At 34.6% G+C, this 20,429-nt stretch overlaps 1 protein-coding gene across 1 annotated transcript in view; it reads left to right on the forward strand.

Annotated features, from left to right (window-relative positions):
- The first annotated feature begins 1,584 nt into the window (after positions 1-1,584).
- LOC149252881 (formate dehydrogenase-like) overlaps positions 1,585-20,429 on the forward strand; it is a 91,125-nt gene continuing 72,280 nt past the window's right edge. Inside the window, exon 1 of the mRNA XM_089454301.1 lies at positions 1,585-1,908. Within this exon, the coding sequence (XP_089310427.1) occupies positions 1,585-1,908 (324 nt within the window). The remainder of the gene's footprint in view (positions 1,909-20,429) is intronic.

The raw sequence follows: 20,429 nt of genomic DNA on the forward strand, positions 1-20,429 counted from the left end.
TGCACAAGATCTCACCCAGTGATGAAATGTTCTCTTAGTCCCTATCGCTAACTACACCAACCAAGATTCAACATGCCCTTCCTTATTCAACTGGCACTGATCAACCAAGTCAAGACTAATATAACTATAATTTGATCCAGGATCAATCAAAATAGAAACAACTTGATCACAAAGCCTACCTTCCATCTTGATAATGGATTTATGATGAACTTCCTTCATGTTATCCATTGTTGCATAGATCTTAGGAATTCTTTGACCTACATCCCAAACTATTTTCACTTCCTAATCACTGCAAATCTGACGCCTTCCACAGTGATGTGATGGAAAATCCCTCTTACAATGGTCTCCACCGTAGGTATAACACCTCAAAGGTTTTGTACCATCGCCTTTATTTTTTTTCTCCTCAGTTTGAGACCCATTTCCTATCTCTGTTGCATTGAACATCTTATTAGGTGCCACATTTTCCTTGTCACTTGCATCCTAAGATCTTCCTCCTTATTGAGCCATTTTCCTTTAGTTTCCTCACTACCATTCTGTTGTAATGTTCAAAAACCCCCCCATTTATTGATTTAATAGTTAATATTCTATTGATAAATGGGGACCCTTTATAAAAAATTCTCCAAAAAAATTAACACTTAAGCACTTTCTTTTTGAATTCTTAGGAATAAATTAAGATATCAAGCCAAACCCCTTTGTGACTAGCAATTCTCGATTTATCGCATATCTTCGGATCATGTGTGTTAAAGGTTAATTAACCAACCGGGATTTTCGATTTTCGATAAGAAGGGATCACCGTAATAAACTTATGATATCATTAAACTTTTATTTAAAACTAAGACTTAAAGTATTTCTTGCATAATAAAGTGCTTGTCGCAATCGCATATCGGAATTCACAAAAAAAAGAACTAAAAAAAACCTTTAAAATATGTGAATTGTGATATTGCGAAATAACAAGCCAAAATTCATTGCATCTCGATGCTTTACTCATAGACCAATCTTGTAAACTATGAAAGTTTGTGAAATGCAATATGACCCAGACCTGATGAAAGTATGCGATAAATGTTATAAACTTTGGTTAAATCCAGCGCATAGTAAAAGGTCACTTTATGCAATAACTATTCATTTAAGCAAAGTTCTCTTTAAACGATAAAAGGTACACCACTCACATCGCATCTGGCAAAATTCTAAACAACTCTGAAATAACGCATAATAAAAAATGTGATATTCAGATTTGCAATATTGTGATAATCTTTATCGCAATCGCATAATCGATAGTTCGCACTTTAAACTCCTGACCTTAAATTTTTTCCTTGCATGTTTGTGATGGAATGGCTTAAATGATAAAAAAGACCATGATAAAAGATCTTAGTGCATATTTAATGAGTTTTAATGGCATTTATGTTTGAAACTGCTCGATGTGATTTGATATCTTTCCTCTGCATTTTTGAATAAAATCTTCTTCCTTGTCACCTTTCGAAATTAATTGTATCATTGAATTTTCACTGTCTTTTTCGCTCTCTGTTTATCTTATAATCTCCATTGCTCCATTCCAGGGAACCTCCGAAGAAAACAATGTTGGAAAAGATGGTGAAGAAGGGAAAAGCTACTGCATCTGAGAAATCAGACATGATACCACTTTTCTTCGATACCACTTGCAACAAAGATGGAGGAACCACATCTTGGGAAGCTATGTATAACCTACTGGAAGAAGAGAAACCCATGCCACTGGAAACAAAGGAAACAAATGATGTCGAAGAATCATCAGACGTTACCTACTTTGAGGCAGCATGTTCATTTTTACATAGAACAACAGAAAGACCTAAGATATTACCATACACAAATATGGTAAAATGGGTGATTCATGATGTAGATTTCTTAGACAGAACTTTCAAGAATTCAAGACATGAGGTAATGGGGTCTTTCACACCAGACAAATTGTGCCAAATGTACCATCTACTAGAGCCTCAAAATCTCTATAAGAAAGGTTTCCTTGAAAATTTCGCCAAAGAGAATGAGGACCCATTGGACATTACACAGACCTGGAGGTCAAGCAGAGGAAAACTCAAACGAGAGAAATCTGGTATGTGCCAAAGAGCATCCCTCTCTTCCCCACATAATTTCGCAACTGCGATGTTGTGTAGATTATTTGGTAAAGCTGGTAGTACCAAATTTTCTATAGAGTGGCTTCCATTAATTGATACAGCAGTTAATGCAACAATTACAAACTGGAGTCAGATTTTATCAGATAATTTAAAAATGGCTATTAGGGAATATAAACAAAAGAGAAGTGTTTTGTCAAGAATTTTTTCCCCTTTCTTCATGAGTGCTTATGTTATGGACACGATTTATTTTTTTCTCAATTTCCAAACATGGGGTAGAAGTGGACTATACAGAACCCTCTCCCCATCGATGTATACCATAAAATCTTGTGGGAATCCCAATTCAATCCCTATTTTTACAAAATCTTCCAGGGTATTATGCTGCCTATTCATAAAACCATTTTTGATAGAACAACCCCTAGGTTTTTTGAAGAATCCAAGATAGACATCTTGCCAGTTGCAAGATGGTTCGGTGAAGAAACGTTCACCTATATCAGAGTTTTTGGGAGCATTGTTCTTCCACACGTCTTCCCATATTATGTTCCAGATAAGCCATTGGCCAAAGAGATAGCTTACAAGACAACAAGGGAGGGCGATTTAACCAAAGGCTTGAGGGAACAGAAGAAAGCCATTTGGCCAGCCTTCCCATTATAATGTGGCACTTTCACACTACATGACTATGGGCACATAGTAAAATAAGTAGAGATTATTATGTCTCTGAAATTGGCCACAGTTCCAGGGAGACAATATGACCCAAATCAAGTTGCTAAAGACTTTACCACTATGGTTAAAGTCAAACAGTTTACTCATGAAGAGGATCTCTTTGATGACCTCTTTCAAGGAGCCGAAACATTTGCACAGGTCCTACATTTGGCATCATTATAGTTAAGCCCAGATGATATTAATGTTTTTCATGTATATAAGAATAAACTATTGTTAAAGGTCCCATTGGACCTATTACATATTGAACCAATAAGAGAACCGTCTCCTTGCGTAAGCTGGGAGGGAAGTTCAAAGGAAAATTCTGATGAGGATACCCAAGAGAAGTTGACTCATGAGTCAAAACACTCAGAACAAGAATCTCATAATGGAGACAAAAATCCTAATAAATATTCTGAGAAAGATATAGAAGGAAATACCGAGGAAACGTTCGAACAGGCCTTGGCCAAGAAGCAAACAAAGGTTCGTTCCACTTCAGCTCAATCAGGGAAGATTCCAGTCATTGACTAGACAAAGAATGGAAGAAATTCAATAAGAAGCTCCAAATAGGCACAAATCTTAAGGAAACATCTGAATTGCAAACCCCCAAACAGGCTCAGCACAAAGAAAATCCAAAGACAACGTAACAAGGGTCTACAAATACTCAAGATATTGAGGTTATTCCTGCTTTTCTTACTTCTAAAATTGTCTTCAAAATTGACGAGATACCTCCATTAGATATATTCTACAGTCCTACTCATAAGGTTGTAGTTAAAAGACAAAGAAAAAATAGGAAGCTAGACACCACGATTATTGCAACTCTAGAGAACGAACCAATGGATTTTGTGTGGAAGGACACTCCTATTGACCCATCAGAAAATATTACGAAGTTGTCACAGTTTGCAGGAGCTTATGCCACAATGACCATTGATAAAGTAACAGAAGTCCAACTATTGCTAAAAGAAAAAAAAAAATAGAAAATTATTTTTCTTGAACAACAATTATAACAAGGAAAAAATAATCAGCAAGCAGAAAAACATGTAGCTCAACTTCAGAGGGAATTCAAGAAAATGAGGTTACAACACCAGGCCATATTATCATAAAAGGATTCGTAGATTCGCCAAATGCAAGCCATGGTGGATAGATTTAAAGATAACCCTCAAAATGGCGAGTTCATCAAAGAAGAAATCAAGCTAAATTCCCTATTAATATAGCAAGAAGAAATGTTCTGCCAGAAAATCTCACAGATTAATCCTTATTGTGAGACAAGTGATAACTTGAAAAAACCAAATGACTGATATGAGGTTTGAATATGAATAAATACATAAAAATATTTTTGAATTTATTACCTGGTAGGAATCTGATGAGGGAAGAAATATTGACCTACCAAAAATAGAAGAATCCCATAAAGGCATTCTGTTTACAAATTGGGATACATGGTTAAAACAGGTAGAAAGGGTGATATAAATAGCAACAGGTGCAGCAAAAAGTATAATAGAATTCATTAATGAAAACCTCCAAAGCGTTAACCTTTTGAAAGAGTGCATACCAGGGTTTCTACCAAATATCAAACAACTAGAGCAACAATGGAAATAGACAACACAGACCAAGTAAGAAGCAATTAAACAGCTGACCAAAATGGATTGGGAGACATAAAGGCAGTTCTAGTAAAACCACATAGCCAGTGGATGACTCTGCGATGTTTAACTACCTCGGCACAAAATATGATGCCAGTTTTGTCAGATGCCATATTTACTGGATAGTTAAAATCCACAATCGGCCAGCCACCTTAGCTCAAACCAATGATAGACATTTGCAATCTCAAAGATCAAGTTAGTTGACTAAGATAGTTCAAGTTGAAAGGAGCTTGTCATTAGTTTAGTTCTATTTTTAGTTTTATTTTTGCTTACTCTGAGGAAGGTTGTTTGAAACCTCCTTAGCATTTTTTGTAATTAATAATCTATTTTTGAGGCATGTATTTTAGTATTTAAACCCCTCTCATGCATTTAGATAGGGGTCCAGAATTTCATCAAAAACACTTTTGAAGACATTACACTTTTGTATTTTTGGGAAGGTTTTGATGAAATTGATGGAACAAGATCTATTTTTCTTTGAATATCGAGCATGCTCTACTGAAATTACAATCCTGTACTCTTAGAGTGTATTTGATTGGATGAAATTGGATCAATATTGCTTAGCCCATGAGCATCACCTTTCATATATGGTACTTCTATCGAATGATTGTGTTTTATTTATGCATTAGCAATACTCTTTCTTTTGATTGTCTTATGTATGAAAATCTAAGTTGTAGTTCTGCATTATTGCACTTTTATATGATGTTTTAACTCTGATTCCATTTTGAATACATGAACAATTATTATATGGGATACAATTTTCTCAATTTTTTTGTCTAACTATTTATTCAAAACAATTATCATTAAACAGTTTCATTTCTTTTGGCAGTTGAATGATCTTTATTACCAATTTCTTTGAGACATCTTTGTAGATCACATACCTTAGTTTATTCCCGGGTATATTTATGTTTAGATATTGTTAGATTAAGATATATTCATGTGTTTATTATTTAGATTAGATTATACTTAGTTGAATCATTCCTTGTTACATCTTATATCACCCCAACAACATCATCAAATCAATCATCTCTGTGAAATTGCTCCCATTATCCCCAGTTGGAGTCACTATACCAAACATAAAAGAAGTTGCTTTCAAGGTCTAGACTGGGTGGTTATCCCCCATGTTGTCGCAACGAATTTTGAGGCTTCAACACATACCAGTCACGATTGGACTTAGTTTTGCACTTTGACTACTCATAACAATGCTTTGGCTTGCTGATGGCTTTCTCTAATGACCGAGGCTCATCAAACTCAATCTAGTCTTTGAATTCCAATGGTAATCCATTGATGATCCTTTGGATCTTCGCTTTCTCATCCTTGAAATAAGGAACATATCTCAATAGCTCTAGAAATTTGGTTATGAAATATTCGTCTATCATGGAACCCATCCCAAGCTCATAAAATTTCTTGGCATTTCCGTCATAATATCTCAAACATATACTTCTTCATGAAGAGTCGTTAAAACTCATCCAAAATCAGCTCCTCTTCTATAATCCATCTGACATGCTTAACACCTTCCCACCAGATATATGATTTTCCCTTGAGACTAAAGGTATCTAAATGGCTTTCATGTTCTTTGAGTAATCATGCAATATAAAGAGTTTCTTAATCCCAAGAAAGCATGCTTCTACATCTTCTGATTTCTTCATTTGTCCACCAGAAGTAGGAGGCTTGGATTTATTTAACTCCTCAGGAAAGTATCCCTTCTCACTCCTCCTACAAGGATGTTGGCGGTGATGATGATGATGTCTCTCAGAACCAAAGCTAGAATAAAATCCATGAGTTATATTCCTCCTCTCAGGTGTATCCAAGTATCTTCCACCTTTTACTATATCATTTATGTCCACCCTGTACCCTTTCTATGACCTACTTCCATCCACATTGTTAGTTTCTTCTTCTTATCTGTCCCCATGACTAATCCCCAGTTGTCCCTGATTTTGTAAATATGAAAGGTTCTATAGGATGACTGCATTAACCTCAGCTTGCATTTCTTGATCTCTGATAATCCTTTCTTATGCCTCATTGTTTTTCTAGAAACTCGTGATTTAAGCCTTCAAACCTCTCAATGTATCTGCCAAACTAAGAGAGTATCCCTTTCCCTGATTCTCAACTGATCTCTCCCATCCTACCAATGTCTCTTAGGGCTTGTACAAAGAGTCATATGAATTGTACCCAACTATTATTCTCTTCATCACATCACCTTCTATTGTTTCAATATTCCATTGTTAGTTAACTAAAAACATAATAAAAATCATACCTAAATGTATCTCAGGGGGGGTTATTGCATCTACACAGGCCAATCCATATTAGCATAATAAAACATCACAAGAATACCATCTCATACATGGATATCATAACCATAACAATAATTAGTTAACATGCTTGCACAATAAACATATAAACAATTGACATGCATGCATAAAAATCTGAATTCACCCTAAGGTCTAGTGTTGCAACTTTTCTATGATACCACCCTGTAACTCCCCACCCCACATTTTACCCCCTTTAACTTACTCACCAGAGTAAACATGAGATGATAGTTACTATGCATGAGCCTATTTCTAATATGAACTTATGGAAAATGGGGTTCACATGTCTAGAACCGACTACAAACACCCAATGACACATGCTCACACTATTATCATCCTAACTTGATCCAACACTCTTTCCTTTTAGCTTTGTTTCCTTAAATTTAATGCAACTTTATATTTTTGGTAGTTTTTCAGGTCCTAAACTTCAGAGGTCATTTTGAGGGCCTAAATGACATTTTCAGGGAAAACAAAGAGATCGGAAAAGTGTCGAAACGAGGTATTATGATAATTATATGGAGATCGTATGGAAATGTTATGACCCTAGAAATTTGATGGTCCAAGTTATTCATTTATAAAAACAATTTGTAAAAAAATGTACCTATGGGTCATTAATTCATATCTATTCATTGATTCATTAGTTTCATCAGAATTTCCTCAAGAAGGCTTACTTCCCTCTTTTACTAGCTACAACAAAACAAAAATTAGCACATGCATTCATATAAATCAACCATGAGCCATCAAACCATGAATTAGACCTACATAAAGGGCACATAATATAATAAGTAATATACCATGCATGTAACCAACATTTAACCAGAATGAGTCCATGACAAACTAGTCATATAAACGACAGTAAATCAACAATTATGTTCATTAATCATCAATAAAGAATAACACATATTAACAAATGCATAGTGCCAACCAAGTCAGGTACTTCCACGTACCACTTGACCATATATTAGGCTGAACCAAATCTCTCTTTAAATCAATCACCCCAGTGCCATATTCAAAGCATGAATATGGGATCATATGGGATAAAACAAAACAAAACCAACCACAGAATCTATCACCTAAACCACCTCTACCTTAAACCACGACGATTTCACCGAAACTGGTCTAGAAATCACTAGCACCAAAATAATTTTGGATGCCTTTCGATTTTCTTCACCATACCCAGGGGAATTTTCCTATCTCCACCCATCCGCCAAGAGTTCTAGGAGAAGCACCATTTCCACCCTAAACCCTTGGGTATTTTCCCAATACCACCTCAACTAGGATCCAAAGTCTATCAACCACCTAAATATTAATAAAAATATGGAACCCACTACATCATGTATATATAAGAAATGGAAAGGCAAGAATGAAACCACTATCAATCCAAGAAAATGCCATGTCAATGAAAACATAGTGACCAAATAACCAAATACATGTACCATCCATCCAAATTTCAGAAAGGAAGTCACATATGCAAGCCGTTACGTGAAACATTATCCTACTATAATTTATTTTACAACCTTCTCCTTCGTTGCACACAAATTCATTTTCGTTTCTGCTTTCTTTTCTCCAAGTGCTCTTTTTCTCCAAGTCCAAGTGACAATGCTTGTATTTCCAAGTGAATGCAAGAATGCTCCCAAAGTGTAAGTGTCTAAGAGTGAAAAAGTGACTAAGAGAGATATAGAATGTAATTACTCTCCTTTTGTTTCCTTTTCCTTTTTGTTTTCATTCATTTTCCTTCGTTTTCTCTTGAATGCATATTCTCATCTCTTCATCTTCCTTTTCTCCTATTTTCCTTTATTTATTTTAATTAATTAACATTTATTTCCTTTTGCCTTTTTCCAATGCCAATGAAAATTTCCATAGTCAATAATAAATCACAAGTGATGAACACTACAATGTTTTCCCCCTCATTCATCTTGGAATACGTGTCCCATGACCTTGGTTTAATTTATTTACATGGAAAATCAACCCAGGGATGTTATAGTGAGAAGATCGCCAACCATTTGGATTGATTCTCTAGTGGTTCTAAGTCCTCTTCTTCTAGTTACTTTGGGTGTCAAACCATTATCCTAACCATTTTGGTCTTGAACTCCTAATCCCATATTAGCTGTTTCCTATTTCTCAGTTCCTAGTCTGCCTAGGGTTTTTAGATTTTATAGAGCTCCTAGAATTGATATTTTTGTTGGTCTAGAATAAACGTCAGATCCAATGTCTACATTCTACTACTATACTAGCTAATATTTGTCCCTCATTACTGAGATTTCCCCAATCTCCTTTGTTCCCATTCTTTCCCTTTCAACCATGGGTGTTTTCTCCTGATTCGGGATTTCTAACAAAGCCTTTGAGGTTTTTTCTTTGGCATTGCTTTCTCAAGGGAATTGTCCCTTCTTGATCCAAGTTCGTTAGATCCTCTAGAATTTCTAGGTTACCTTCTTGGGTTGAGAGCAAGACATATTTATTTTTTGTTGGGATCTCATTTGTTGTTGTTGTGCCTTGTTGACTTTTATGGTTTTTCCTTTTACTAACCACGTTCTAAAACCCTCAAGAGTCATATTTTCCAATTGTTTTCTTCATTTTAGCTTTATTTAGTGGGAAATCATAGAAAATATTCCCATACCCATGGAATATCCTACACTTGAGGGGAACATGTTCATAGCCAAGAGGTTTTTGTCATACCTCATCATGGTAATCAGTCTCTACTAATGTCGGCAAAGGTTGTTATATATTCATGTGAATGGAAATCTTAGCATAGGAGGTATATCAACCTATTTTTCTAACATTCAAGTTTCTAACAAATTTTCCAATGGATTTACCAATACATTCAAGAATTGTTGGAACCCATAAATTTTCTAGTAGAGAAAACAATTTCACCCATACTGGGGCCACTAGGAATTGTTCCTTCTATAGATTGTAACACTCCTCCTAAAACCTCATGAACAAACCCACATTATTGAAAAAATATGGTATTTTTTCAAAGACCTAAGCCTTATCTTCCATACTAGAGAATATCATTATGAAAAAACCTTTTTCCCTGAGTTTAAAATCTACATGACTCTTGGGTTTCCATTCATTCTCAATCCATTTAAAAAGATATCTCTCAAGAGGCTAGATAATTATGAACTTTCAGATGAGTAGATGATCCTTCATGTATTGACTATATCCTTCCAACTTATTGTTTGGAACCACATACTTAGGGATTACCACAACTTTAGGAAGACGTCTTCATTTAAGGTGAGATTTCAATTAAGCTACAAAGATAGTCTTGTCCTCAGTATTGTCATTTCCCTTACTAGTGCTTGATCCACTTGGATTGGATTGGATTCGTGATTCCCTATCACAGTCGCTATATATGAGGGGTTCACACCCCTCCTAGCATGCCCACTCATTGATTCAATCAGTGATGACAATAATGGAAGTCACCAAAAATGGTATGGAACTATATTATAGTATCGATTTTATTAGCAATAGAGGGATGATTTAGAAATTATTCAAAGCTAAATATTATCCCGAGTAGGAACATATTTTAAATAATTTCCTTCTCCAATTTCACAGTATGCTTATTATTATTATTTTTTGTGGGGTAAACACCCATGGGGGGATTTGAACCTTGATTCTCACAATTGACATATTACTTCATAACACAATGGTCACCAATTGAGTTCCCCCCTACGTTGAATGTATAGTAATTACTGTTAGCATAAATAATTAAAAATTTAAAAAAAAAATTACTAAGCATAGAGATATTGGAAAATGTGTATTTCTTCTTTTCTAAAAATATTTTAATGTTTTTCAAAATAAAATATTTAAACTTATACTGTAATTGAAATATTATGTTATTCCATGCGAAAAAGATATATAATTATTTTTGTACTTAAAATAAAGGTATAAATGTTATTTAAAATTAATTTAAAAGAACAATAATATGAAATTTCAATAAAAGATTGAATATCATTTATAAATATAATATTTCAATATCTAAGTAAAATATTTAAATCTTAATACTAGTTTACATATGAGCTAAATGTATAATTTCCTTTCGTACATAATATGGATTTGAGATGTGGTTAGATGTGCAATATCCTTCCTACATAATATAGAGTTTACATATATACACACACAAAAACCAACTTATTTACTTGATTAAGAACAATTTTTAATAGTTTTAATTTGTTGTAATCTATCTATTTTATGTTTTGGAAGGTTTAAACATATTTTCCAATCTATTTTTCCCAAAATAATTCAATGAGCATTTTTTGTAATATGATTTTTAAACTCTCCGCAATTTGATTGCCCTAGGGGTTTTTTAGAGTGCTAAATCTATACATGCAGTCGAAAACCCATTTTAGACAACAAAAATTAAGATTTGGCCAAAAAATATTAGGTAGGCCAAAAACTCTGAAAGGTAGCATGTTTAAACAATGTCTTTTAATTTTGGATGGTTTTCATGTAAATATTAAAATAGGCGAAACAATTATCCACATGGAATTATATTATGCAAATTCTACAATAAGACCTTCACTTTATGGTTCAACCAAATGTTTCAAAATAGATTTTTTTATTGATATTGAAAAAACAATATTTTTTCAAAGTTAAACAATATAAGTTGCATGGTCAATGTTAAACTAATAGTGCCACTGCTACAAAAAGAGGGATTTTAAGACATTTATTTAAGACTAAATTATCATTTCATCTTAAAATTTTCAATTTTTCTTAAACTAATTTCATCTTAAAAAAAATTGTTTTCTCTTAAATTATTATTTTTAGTTTTGTCACTTCTTTTCCTTTATTTCCCTAGTCCTTTGGTGTCTATTTATTTTTTTGATTTGCAGTAGCTCACTACTCCCCTTCCTCTCAGAGGGAGCGGTCCTCCTCTGCTTCTTCTGGGCAAGGGAATCCACCTCCTCCTATAGGTGGGACTCAAAGGTTACAAGCACAAATTTACAACTAGATGAAGGCATCTGCTTCTTCATCCTTGTTCGAAATCTTATTCTTAGTTGTGAATGGATGGGATTAGAGACTGCGTGGGGATTTTGTTTTGCGAGGAGTTAGAGTTTTCATTCATAGAATAGGTAAGGAAAAGGAGAATCCCATCTGATCGATAGTCGGGCCCATGCTTTTAAGACCGATATCTAGCCCCTCCCATAGGCTATTATACTCATCTCATTTGGTCTGCAAGGTTAAGGTTTGTCTGGCCTCAACCTAAGGTTTGTCTAGCGCCAAACTTCCTTCCTTGTTGGAACAATAATTATCAATTAGCTATGGGATCAAAAATTCTGGGCTATGAAAGTGCTCAACAAATTTCATGTTTGTAAGTAAGAACTTCCTAAAGACCTACCTTCAGCAATTTAGCATTTTCGTGCCCCAATGGAATTGTCTACCTAGAACATGCTTTGGGAAAAGCTTCGTATGTATGCCGAGAGGGATTTGTCTTTCACAAGATATAGCTAGACTTTTATTCTCCCTTCATCTTTCTCCAGAATCCATAGGGCCTGGTCCACTTTTGGACTCCATAGGAAACTTCTCTAGTTTGCAAATCCTTCTTCTCAGTGGTAATGGAAGTTGACTGCATTCCTGAGATTGGATTTTTCCTGTGATGATGTGATTGAGAGGTTAAAGGGAGGGAACATTATAGGTAAAGGAGAAGGGATAGGAATATTATACTAGGGCGTTATCCTTAGTGGAGAAGAAATTGTTCTGAAAAGGCTTCCAAATATAGGCAGATGTTCTTCACATGATCATGGGTTTTTAGAATGGATACAAACATTGGGTAGAATCTTCCATAGTCTTCTTCACATGATCATGGGTTTTTTACAGATATCCAAACATTGGGTAGAATATTCCATCACCACATTGTGAGACCTCGCTTCTTCTATGCTTTTATATGAATACATGCCTAATAGAAGCTTGCAAGGAGAGATTTTGCATGTGAAAATGGGTGGTCATGTTCACTGGGATACAAGATATGAGATTGCACTAGAGGTTGCCAAGGGACGTTTCTACCTTCATCACAATTTCTCTCCACTTATCAATCAGAGGGACATAAGATCCATCAACATTCTCTTGGATTCCAATTTTGAATTTCACATTGCAGATTTTGGCCTTGCCAAGTTTTTGCAGGATTTTGGTACTTAAAAATACATGTATGAAATAGAAGGTCATTTTGGCTATATTGCACTACATAGGTATTTACATGATTTTCAATTTATCTTTGGTTTTTCCCCCTAATTACATCCATGTAGGAAGTGCAATGGCTACTCAAATGCATAACATTATGGACATTAAGACTTGCATCTAGGTAATTAAATTCCAACACACGGAGGTTTTGTTAAGAAAAAATGTAAAGTATTTGTATGAAGGACCTACTTGTCTAAAAATATTCATTTGGTTCTTCAAATAATTGATAATATTGGATTAATACCTTTGAAAATCTCCCCATTGTAGTGGTATCCAGTTTATTGAAAACAAAATCTGAATGTGTTCAAACAGTGTAGTGAGTTTATTATTCATTCTTGAGAAATGAAATCCATTCATTTTCCATTTCCACATGTGTATTAGTTGTGTGCACTACGATGTCTTCAAATATTCTAGAATGTGTAACACCACACCCAATGAGGTGGTTACTATAAAGAGTTGATTCCCAATGTACAGTTTTGGGAATGGGATCTACAAGTTTAGTTTTATTTATTTTTTTGGATTCATTTTATACATTTGGTGCATGTTTCATCACTCAAATCCCCATGTTCAAGGACATAGACCTAGTCTATCTATATAACATGTTAAATTCCAAAGCAGCTAGCAAGCTAAACAAATATTGTTGTCTTATAGGAACATGTAACCCGATGTATTCAATCAAAAATTATTAAGACAACAATGAAAACATAAAAGGTGAAGTGAAATGATATGTGTTTATGTGTGAGAAATTTAACCATAACTAATATTTCCCTTTCTAATTAAATTTACCTCTAGAGGCATGAGATGAGCACTTTAGAGATACTAGGCACCCTCATAATTTTGATCCCACTAACTGCAAAATTTGGAAGAACTATGGAATATTTTAATATTATTCCAATGTTTGGTATTCTCAACATAATGCACCATCCATATAGGGAAATCATTGAGTTGGTACTCATCACAGTTTCTTCCTACAACAATGTATACCCCTCCTTTGTTTGTAATCATAAAGGCAAGTATCACCAGGGATATCAACAAAATAATGAACACAACCATGAGAATGAGATATATGACTAAAAATATAGGACCCTCCAAATTTTACCCATGAACCATACTTGAACATACAAGTTAGTGTTAACCCACCTTACTGAAAATAAATATATACGAGGAAAGATAACAGAAATAATAGATTCCGAGCCCTAATTCACTTTTCAAGAAAAATGAAAACTAATGCAACTCTTATTGATAATGTAATGACCAAAGAGGATTCAGAGGTAGAGGACTCAAGAGACCCATGGCGGTTATATCTTTTGAAGGGAGAAATTTCATTTACTCCAATATCTAATATAGATACATCTTGATGCACCCTTAAGTCAAAATCTCAAACAATTTTGTGCCTATTTTTGCAATTTATTGTATTTGAGATTAACTAGTCTAGTCTGTCATATATGTAAACAATTTAAATAAATTCAATGTAGACCAACTTGCTTTTACCGTAGAGACAAACCTTGCAAATATTTTAGGCAGACAAGGTAAGGCATTCACAAGTTCAATTGAGGGAGATAGAGACCTTAACAATGTTAGTAGGACATAAATTGCTCCAACATGTACCAAAGTATCTAAGGCTTTAGTGTAAAATACCATGGCATCCCCTGTCACCTAATGTACAATTCTTATTTTTTGCACTTTATCATTTTCTAAATTGGTAAAAGATGCATAGTTTTTCTCTACAATTTTGCAGGAATGAAAGATAGTATCATATTCACTTGTCAACACATTTCAACAACAATCCTTATAAGGATAACGAAATGGTATTGGAGCCCCTATTCAATATTTATAACTATGTAACTTCTCTTGTTACACTTACCTTGTCATTATTGTATCATTTCCTGGCACTAATGTCGATGTAGTGCCCTATGCAGGTAATCATTTTCCTTTTTAGGATGAGAAAAAGTGTTTACCCTACCTGTTACATTCCTCAAATGAGTACTTGTCCATATACCGACAGTGCAACATTATGATTCTCCCAACACACCATTTGGATTACATTCAAACTCCATAACTCCTCAATGCCCATAGGTGCACTATTTTTTCCATGTTTCTAGACCATTGGGCACAAAAATATATATATACCTTGCGCAAGTGAGTATATGTCACTACTCCCAACTAGTGCAAGAGTGTGCATGATCCCATAAGCAACAACTTAGATTTATGAATAGTGGAGATCCTATTGTCATTTGATATAATGAATGGAAGAAATTGTTCCTTTGTTTAATCTAAAAATAATGCCAATGGGCAAAGGTTAGAGTTGATAATTTGAAAATAAAACAAATTTACCTTACTCTTCTTCTTTTTTTGCATAACTTTGATCCTGAGGTGAGGGGTTGCACTATAAATTTGGAGCTCAAGGATTATCGACAAACCCCTCCCCTTTCTCCTAGGTTATGAAGAAGAGTACTTGGAGAAAATTCTTTAAGATAATGAGACACATATAGGAGAGCCATCCGGTGGATACCTTCTCCATTGCGTGTTCCACAAGTCATAATTCTAATGTTGTTGTTCCAAATGGAAATTTGTTCTCAACATTAAAAAAACGGGAAAAGGTTTAATAAACATGTCTTTAAGTCATTTTCACTCAACATGTAAATCCAATGAAGAAGGCATTATTATTTAGTTGATATTTAATGGAACTCAAGTCTCAGCCATTGTTATTCATCTAATTGTTTTCCTTGTCATTTTTCCCTCTTCACTAAAAATTTCTCAAATTACTATTTAGCAATTTAGTCTACCAAGTTTTTGGCCCAAAAACTCATGTTATAGATTTATTTTAAACCATTTTTATAGTCATTTTATTGGCTTTTAGGTCAAGCATAATATCTCTAACTAGTTGCAGCACTAATACCATATTTTAGTAATATGGTGAATTTGCAACTTATACACATAATAGGTTGTAAGGAAAATACATGACTTTTTATAATGTAAACTAGGGTCATGTTGACGGTGTTGGACCTACTAACATTCAAGGGATCTCCCTGAAATGAAGTCCAAATTAGACCTCACACCATTTGGTGTAGGAGTCCCATCCAAAATATGGTCTGGTTTCCGATGCAATGGGTTTTAATGATGTGCCTTGGCTGCAAGAATGCATAGAGTGATGTATAGTGACTTTGGTAAGAGAAAGTGTGTGACCTTGCAGAAAGTCAAGTGTGATGCATGGAGGTTCTAACACATGAAAGGGAAAATGAGTGAGCCCATTAGAATCCTGTAATAGTAAGCAACTTGATAGGAACACACGAGCATAAATGAAATCAGAATCCAATATACAAAGTAGTTCATGAGTTAATAATGATGGAATTAAACAACAACACGCATAGTTCATAAGAATAAGAGAAATATTTCATAAGAATAAGAGAAATTTAAATAACATGCATTGCAAACATAACAAGAATAGTCCTACTATATTCACAACACACACATGAAAATGTGTCTTCTCTGATCTTTTATTAAGTGAAAGTTGCAATCATGCATACACCATTGAAGGGCCACTAGCCCCAATAGTGGAACATGAAGTCAAAATCACATGCTTCTCCAAATAAATATACTCTCTCTATGCTACAAATAAGTCAATGCTCTAACAAAACTCACAAGCTCCTTATTCTAAGCCCAAGCCTAGCCAAAAGCCCTTTGCATGAGTTATGAGGGTGTATTTATAATAAGAGGGGGTGAATTTTCAACTCCCCTTTGTGACTTTTAGACTTCGCTCATGACACTTCAACTTCTTTACAAAATGACTCATTACATTACGTTGTGACTCTTCACATTCCCATATTGACATTTAGAATTCCATTTACAAATTAATTACAAAAAATATTACAATTTACACTCGTACCCATATAAGAAAAAAATGGGTAGAGCCAACTAGACAACCTAATAAGACAAAACATAGCATGCTTGAGTTTGGGAAAACTCCAGCTCAACAACTTCCACCTGATGTTGTTGAAATATGGCAACAAGAATATTCCAACAAGGATAATTTTAGGGGCGAATGTTCGCCCTTTGGCGAAATTAAGGGGTTTTAAATTTCTAGTGGGCGAATATTTTGTATCATAGTACATTTTTACAAATCACCTCAAATAGCCCACCTTATTTTAAGGGAGAGGGTAAAAAAGGTAAATTTAGCCCTTGAAATTAGGACTTACAACCTTCCATTCGCCCATTTTCAAGAATAGGTTTTATTTAAGTGAATCCATTTGCCCATTTTCAAGAATAGGTTTTATTTAAGTGAATCCTATGGGCCAAATACCATATTTATAAAAGAGGTATGGTAAATTAATAAAAATATAAATAAATGAGAGGTATGGTAAATAAATAAAACATTTTTTATATTTACTCCATAAGTCACCTTATATACATGTAAGGGTGTAAACAAATAAAAATATAAGTAAAGTGGAGGTATGGTAAATAAATAAAACGGCTTTTTATACTTACTCAAAAGGTATGGTAAATAAATAAAAATATAAATAAACTAGACATATCGTAAATAAATAAAACCTCTTTTTATATTTAGTCCATAACCCTCGTTCTATTTATGAAGGCTCAAGAAAGAGGTTTTATTTAAGTGAATCCTATGGGCCAAATACCATATTTGTAAAAGAAGTATGGTAAATTACTAAAAATATAAATAAACGAGAGGTATGGTAAACAAATAAAACATTTTTTTATATTTACTCCATAAGTCACCTTATATTTACGAACACTCAAAAAATGGGTTATATTTAGGTGAAACCTATGGCCAAAATACTATGGGACAAATACCATGGACTAGATTGTTATTAATACCATGCAAAAATCCCATTATTAACCCTAATATGAGAATTAATAAAAATAAAAATGGCACATGGTATTGACCTATGGTATTCACCAAAATGGCACATGGTATTGATCCATGGTATTCACCTGGAACGTAGCCTATTTAAATGGGGGAATTAAACGAGCATGTAGCCTATGCCAAGATTCACCAGGACTTTACAAAGTTTTATTATTTAGTCAAAGACTCGCCAAGATCTTACAAGATTTTATAATTGAGTAAAATATTCGCCATGCCTGGTGAGAGATTCGCCAAAAAATTATATATACATATTATATTATTGATAAAATCGCCTTCCATTTTTCCTATATACCAAGGAGATTCGCCCATTTATTATATTTATAAATTTAGGGGGGTTCTTAAAATTTTCCTTGAATTTAATTTGTCCTTGAATTAAATTGTCAATTAAAATAAAATTTAGTCTTAACAGCTACTTGGAAATAATTAATTAATTTATTTTAAATTAATTAGTTGGAGAAATTCAAGTTAGAAGTCTTTCCGAAGTCATGCAAGAGTTATCCCTTAAATTAAGGAGATAAGATTGAGTTATATTTGAGTTGTAATTAGTTAACTCAGTTTACTGAGTTAAGTCCAATTAAATTAGTTCCAAACTGTTTGAGGAACTAATAGTGAGTTAACAGTTAGTCTATGCATTAATGCACTCAACTAGTGCTACTCCAGTTAACTGAAGATTCCCTCATCAAAAACTCATGCATGTCTATTTTGAGAAAGACCCAGTTGAGATTAAAGTCAAGGATAGTGTACTATCAGTTGCATGTGTTTTCTCATGGAGAAAACTCATGCATGCAGTAAAGGATTTATCCTTGAGGATTGCGCAGTTTTTGAGGATTAGTTTTCCACTTGGTAAGAGAGAATCATCCACACGGAATAACGCAAGGAAATAGGAGATTGGAGGGCAGAGAGGAAGGTTGGAGAGAAGCCAAGATTTACTATGAGCATCTATGATGATTGTACTAATAAATGGCTAGCTATGAGAGCTAAGGATTTGTATAATTCCTATGTATTTCCACCATGTATGATAATACAATAGTGTGGGGTTTTTAGCTGAGCCTTTCCCCAAAGTATTTTCATGTGTATTTTGTGATTGATTCTTCTTCTTCTGGTTATATTGTTCAGTTCAATCTTTAAGCTTCTTCAAATTGATAGTAGAAATAGGTTATAGTATTCTGCTTTGATTTATATTGCATTATCGGGTTAACCTACATAGATTTTTTACATGGTATCAGAGCTAGATTTGTAGAAATTATCTACATGGTATTAGAGTTGTGAACAGTATACTGAGAAGAGAATTCGAAGTTTGAAGTTCGAGGTTGTAGGTGAAAATCGAATTCATATCATACTTCAAGGTTGGCCAATGATGTTCTATGGATTGAGACTCGAGTATGCCTTGGAAGGTAGCTCGAATTACATAGCATGGAAAGATAGAATGGAGGCTATATTAGAAGACAATGGCTTGAAGGAATTCATTGATCAAGAAATCCCAAAGCTAGCTTCAACTAATGCACAAGAGTTGGCTGAGTGGAAGAAGTGTGTGGCGAAGGTGAGACGGATCATCCTTAAGGGAGTTCGAGACCATATTGTCTCGAGTCTCCATGGGAAGGATACTCCATTTTCAATGTGGAAGACATTGAAGGACCTCTACTAGAACAGTAGTGACCAAAGTAAATTGGCACTCAAGGATAAGCTTCAAAGAATAAAGATGGAGAAGGGCAATACTATTTCCACATATCTGAACAAGCTCACCACCTGCAGAGATGAGCTTGGCAGTTTGGGAATAACTATTATCGATGATGATATGGTGAGCCTCACTCTCCTTGGCCTTCCAAAGAGTTGGAATAGCTACCAGGACTCTGTGAATGGAAGGGAGAAACTACCGAATTGGGAACGAATATGGTCGGATCTTATGCAGGAGGAGATCGGGAGGAGCACACAAGATGGTTCTTCATCTAGGAATGATGACGAAGAAAATCTGGCCTTAGCAAGTAAGTCAAGGAAAGGGAAGGGGAAGGCTTCCCATTTCAAATCGAATTCTTCTCATGGAGGGAAGAAGGGTGACATGTCTAAAGTAAGATTCTTTAATTACCACAAGATGGGACATTATGCGACTAATTGCCCATCAAAGAAGTCAAAGAAGGGATCCTTGAAAGGATCGAAAGGTGAGGCATTAGCCTCTCAGTTCGAAATGGTCTTTACCCTCATTGCATGCATGGTGTCATTGATGATGGGTTGTGCTTGGTATCTTGACAGTGGACCCTCATTCCACATGACCGGTGATAAAAATTTATTCAATGCCTTGGAGGAGAAAGACCTCAAGATGCGCATAGAGATGGGTGATGACGAAAGGTATAATGTTTCAGGAGTGGGCATGATTGCTTTTCAGAGGGATCATGGAGCTCCTCTCACCCTGACATATGTGATGTATGTGCTTGGACTGAAGAATAACTTGGTATCGGTCACAGTGTTGAAGGACAAAGGCTATGATGTTGTCTTCAGTAAAGGAAAGGTGCTCCTAAGACACATAGCCATGGGTCATACCAAGAGGATAGGGATTTGGGTGAAGAATCTCTATAAGCTAGAGGTAGATGATTGTGGAGCATTGAGTACGAAAGAAAAATTGGTGCAAAGCCAA

This window comes from Pinus tabuliformis, chromosome 7 (genome assembly GCF_031772625.1).
Source record: "Pinus tabuliformis cultivar Carrire ecotype Pingquan chromosome 7, CPIR1, whole genome shotgun sequence".
In the NCBI taxonomy this organism is placed as follows: domain Eukaryota; kingdom Viridiplantae; phylum Streptophyta; class Pinopsida; order Pinales; family Pinaceae; genus Pinus; species Pinus tabuliformis.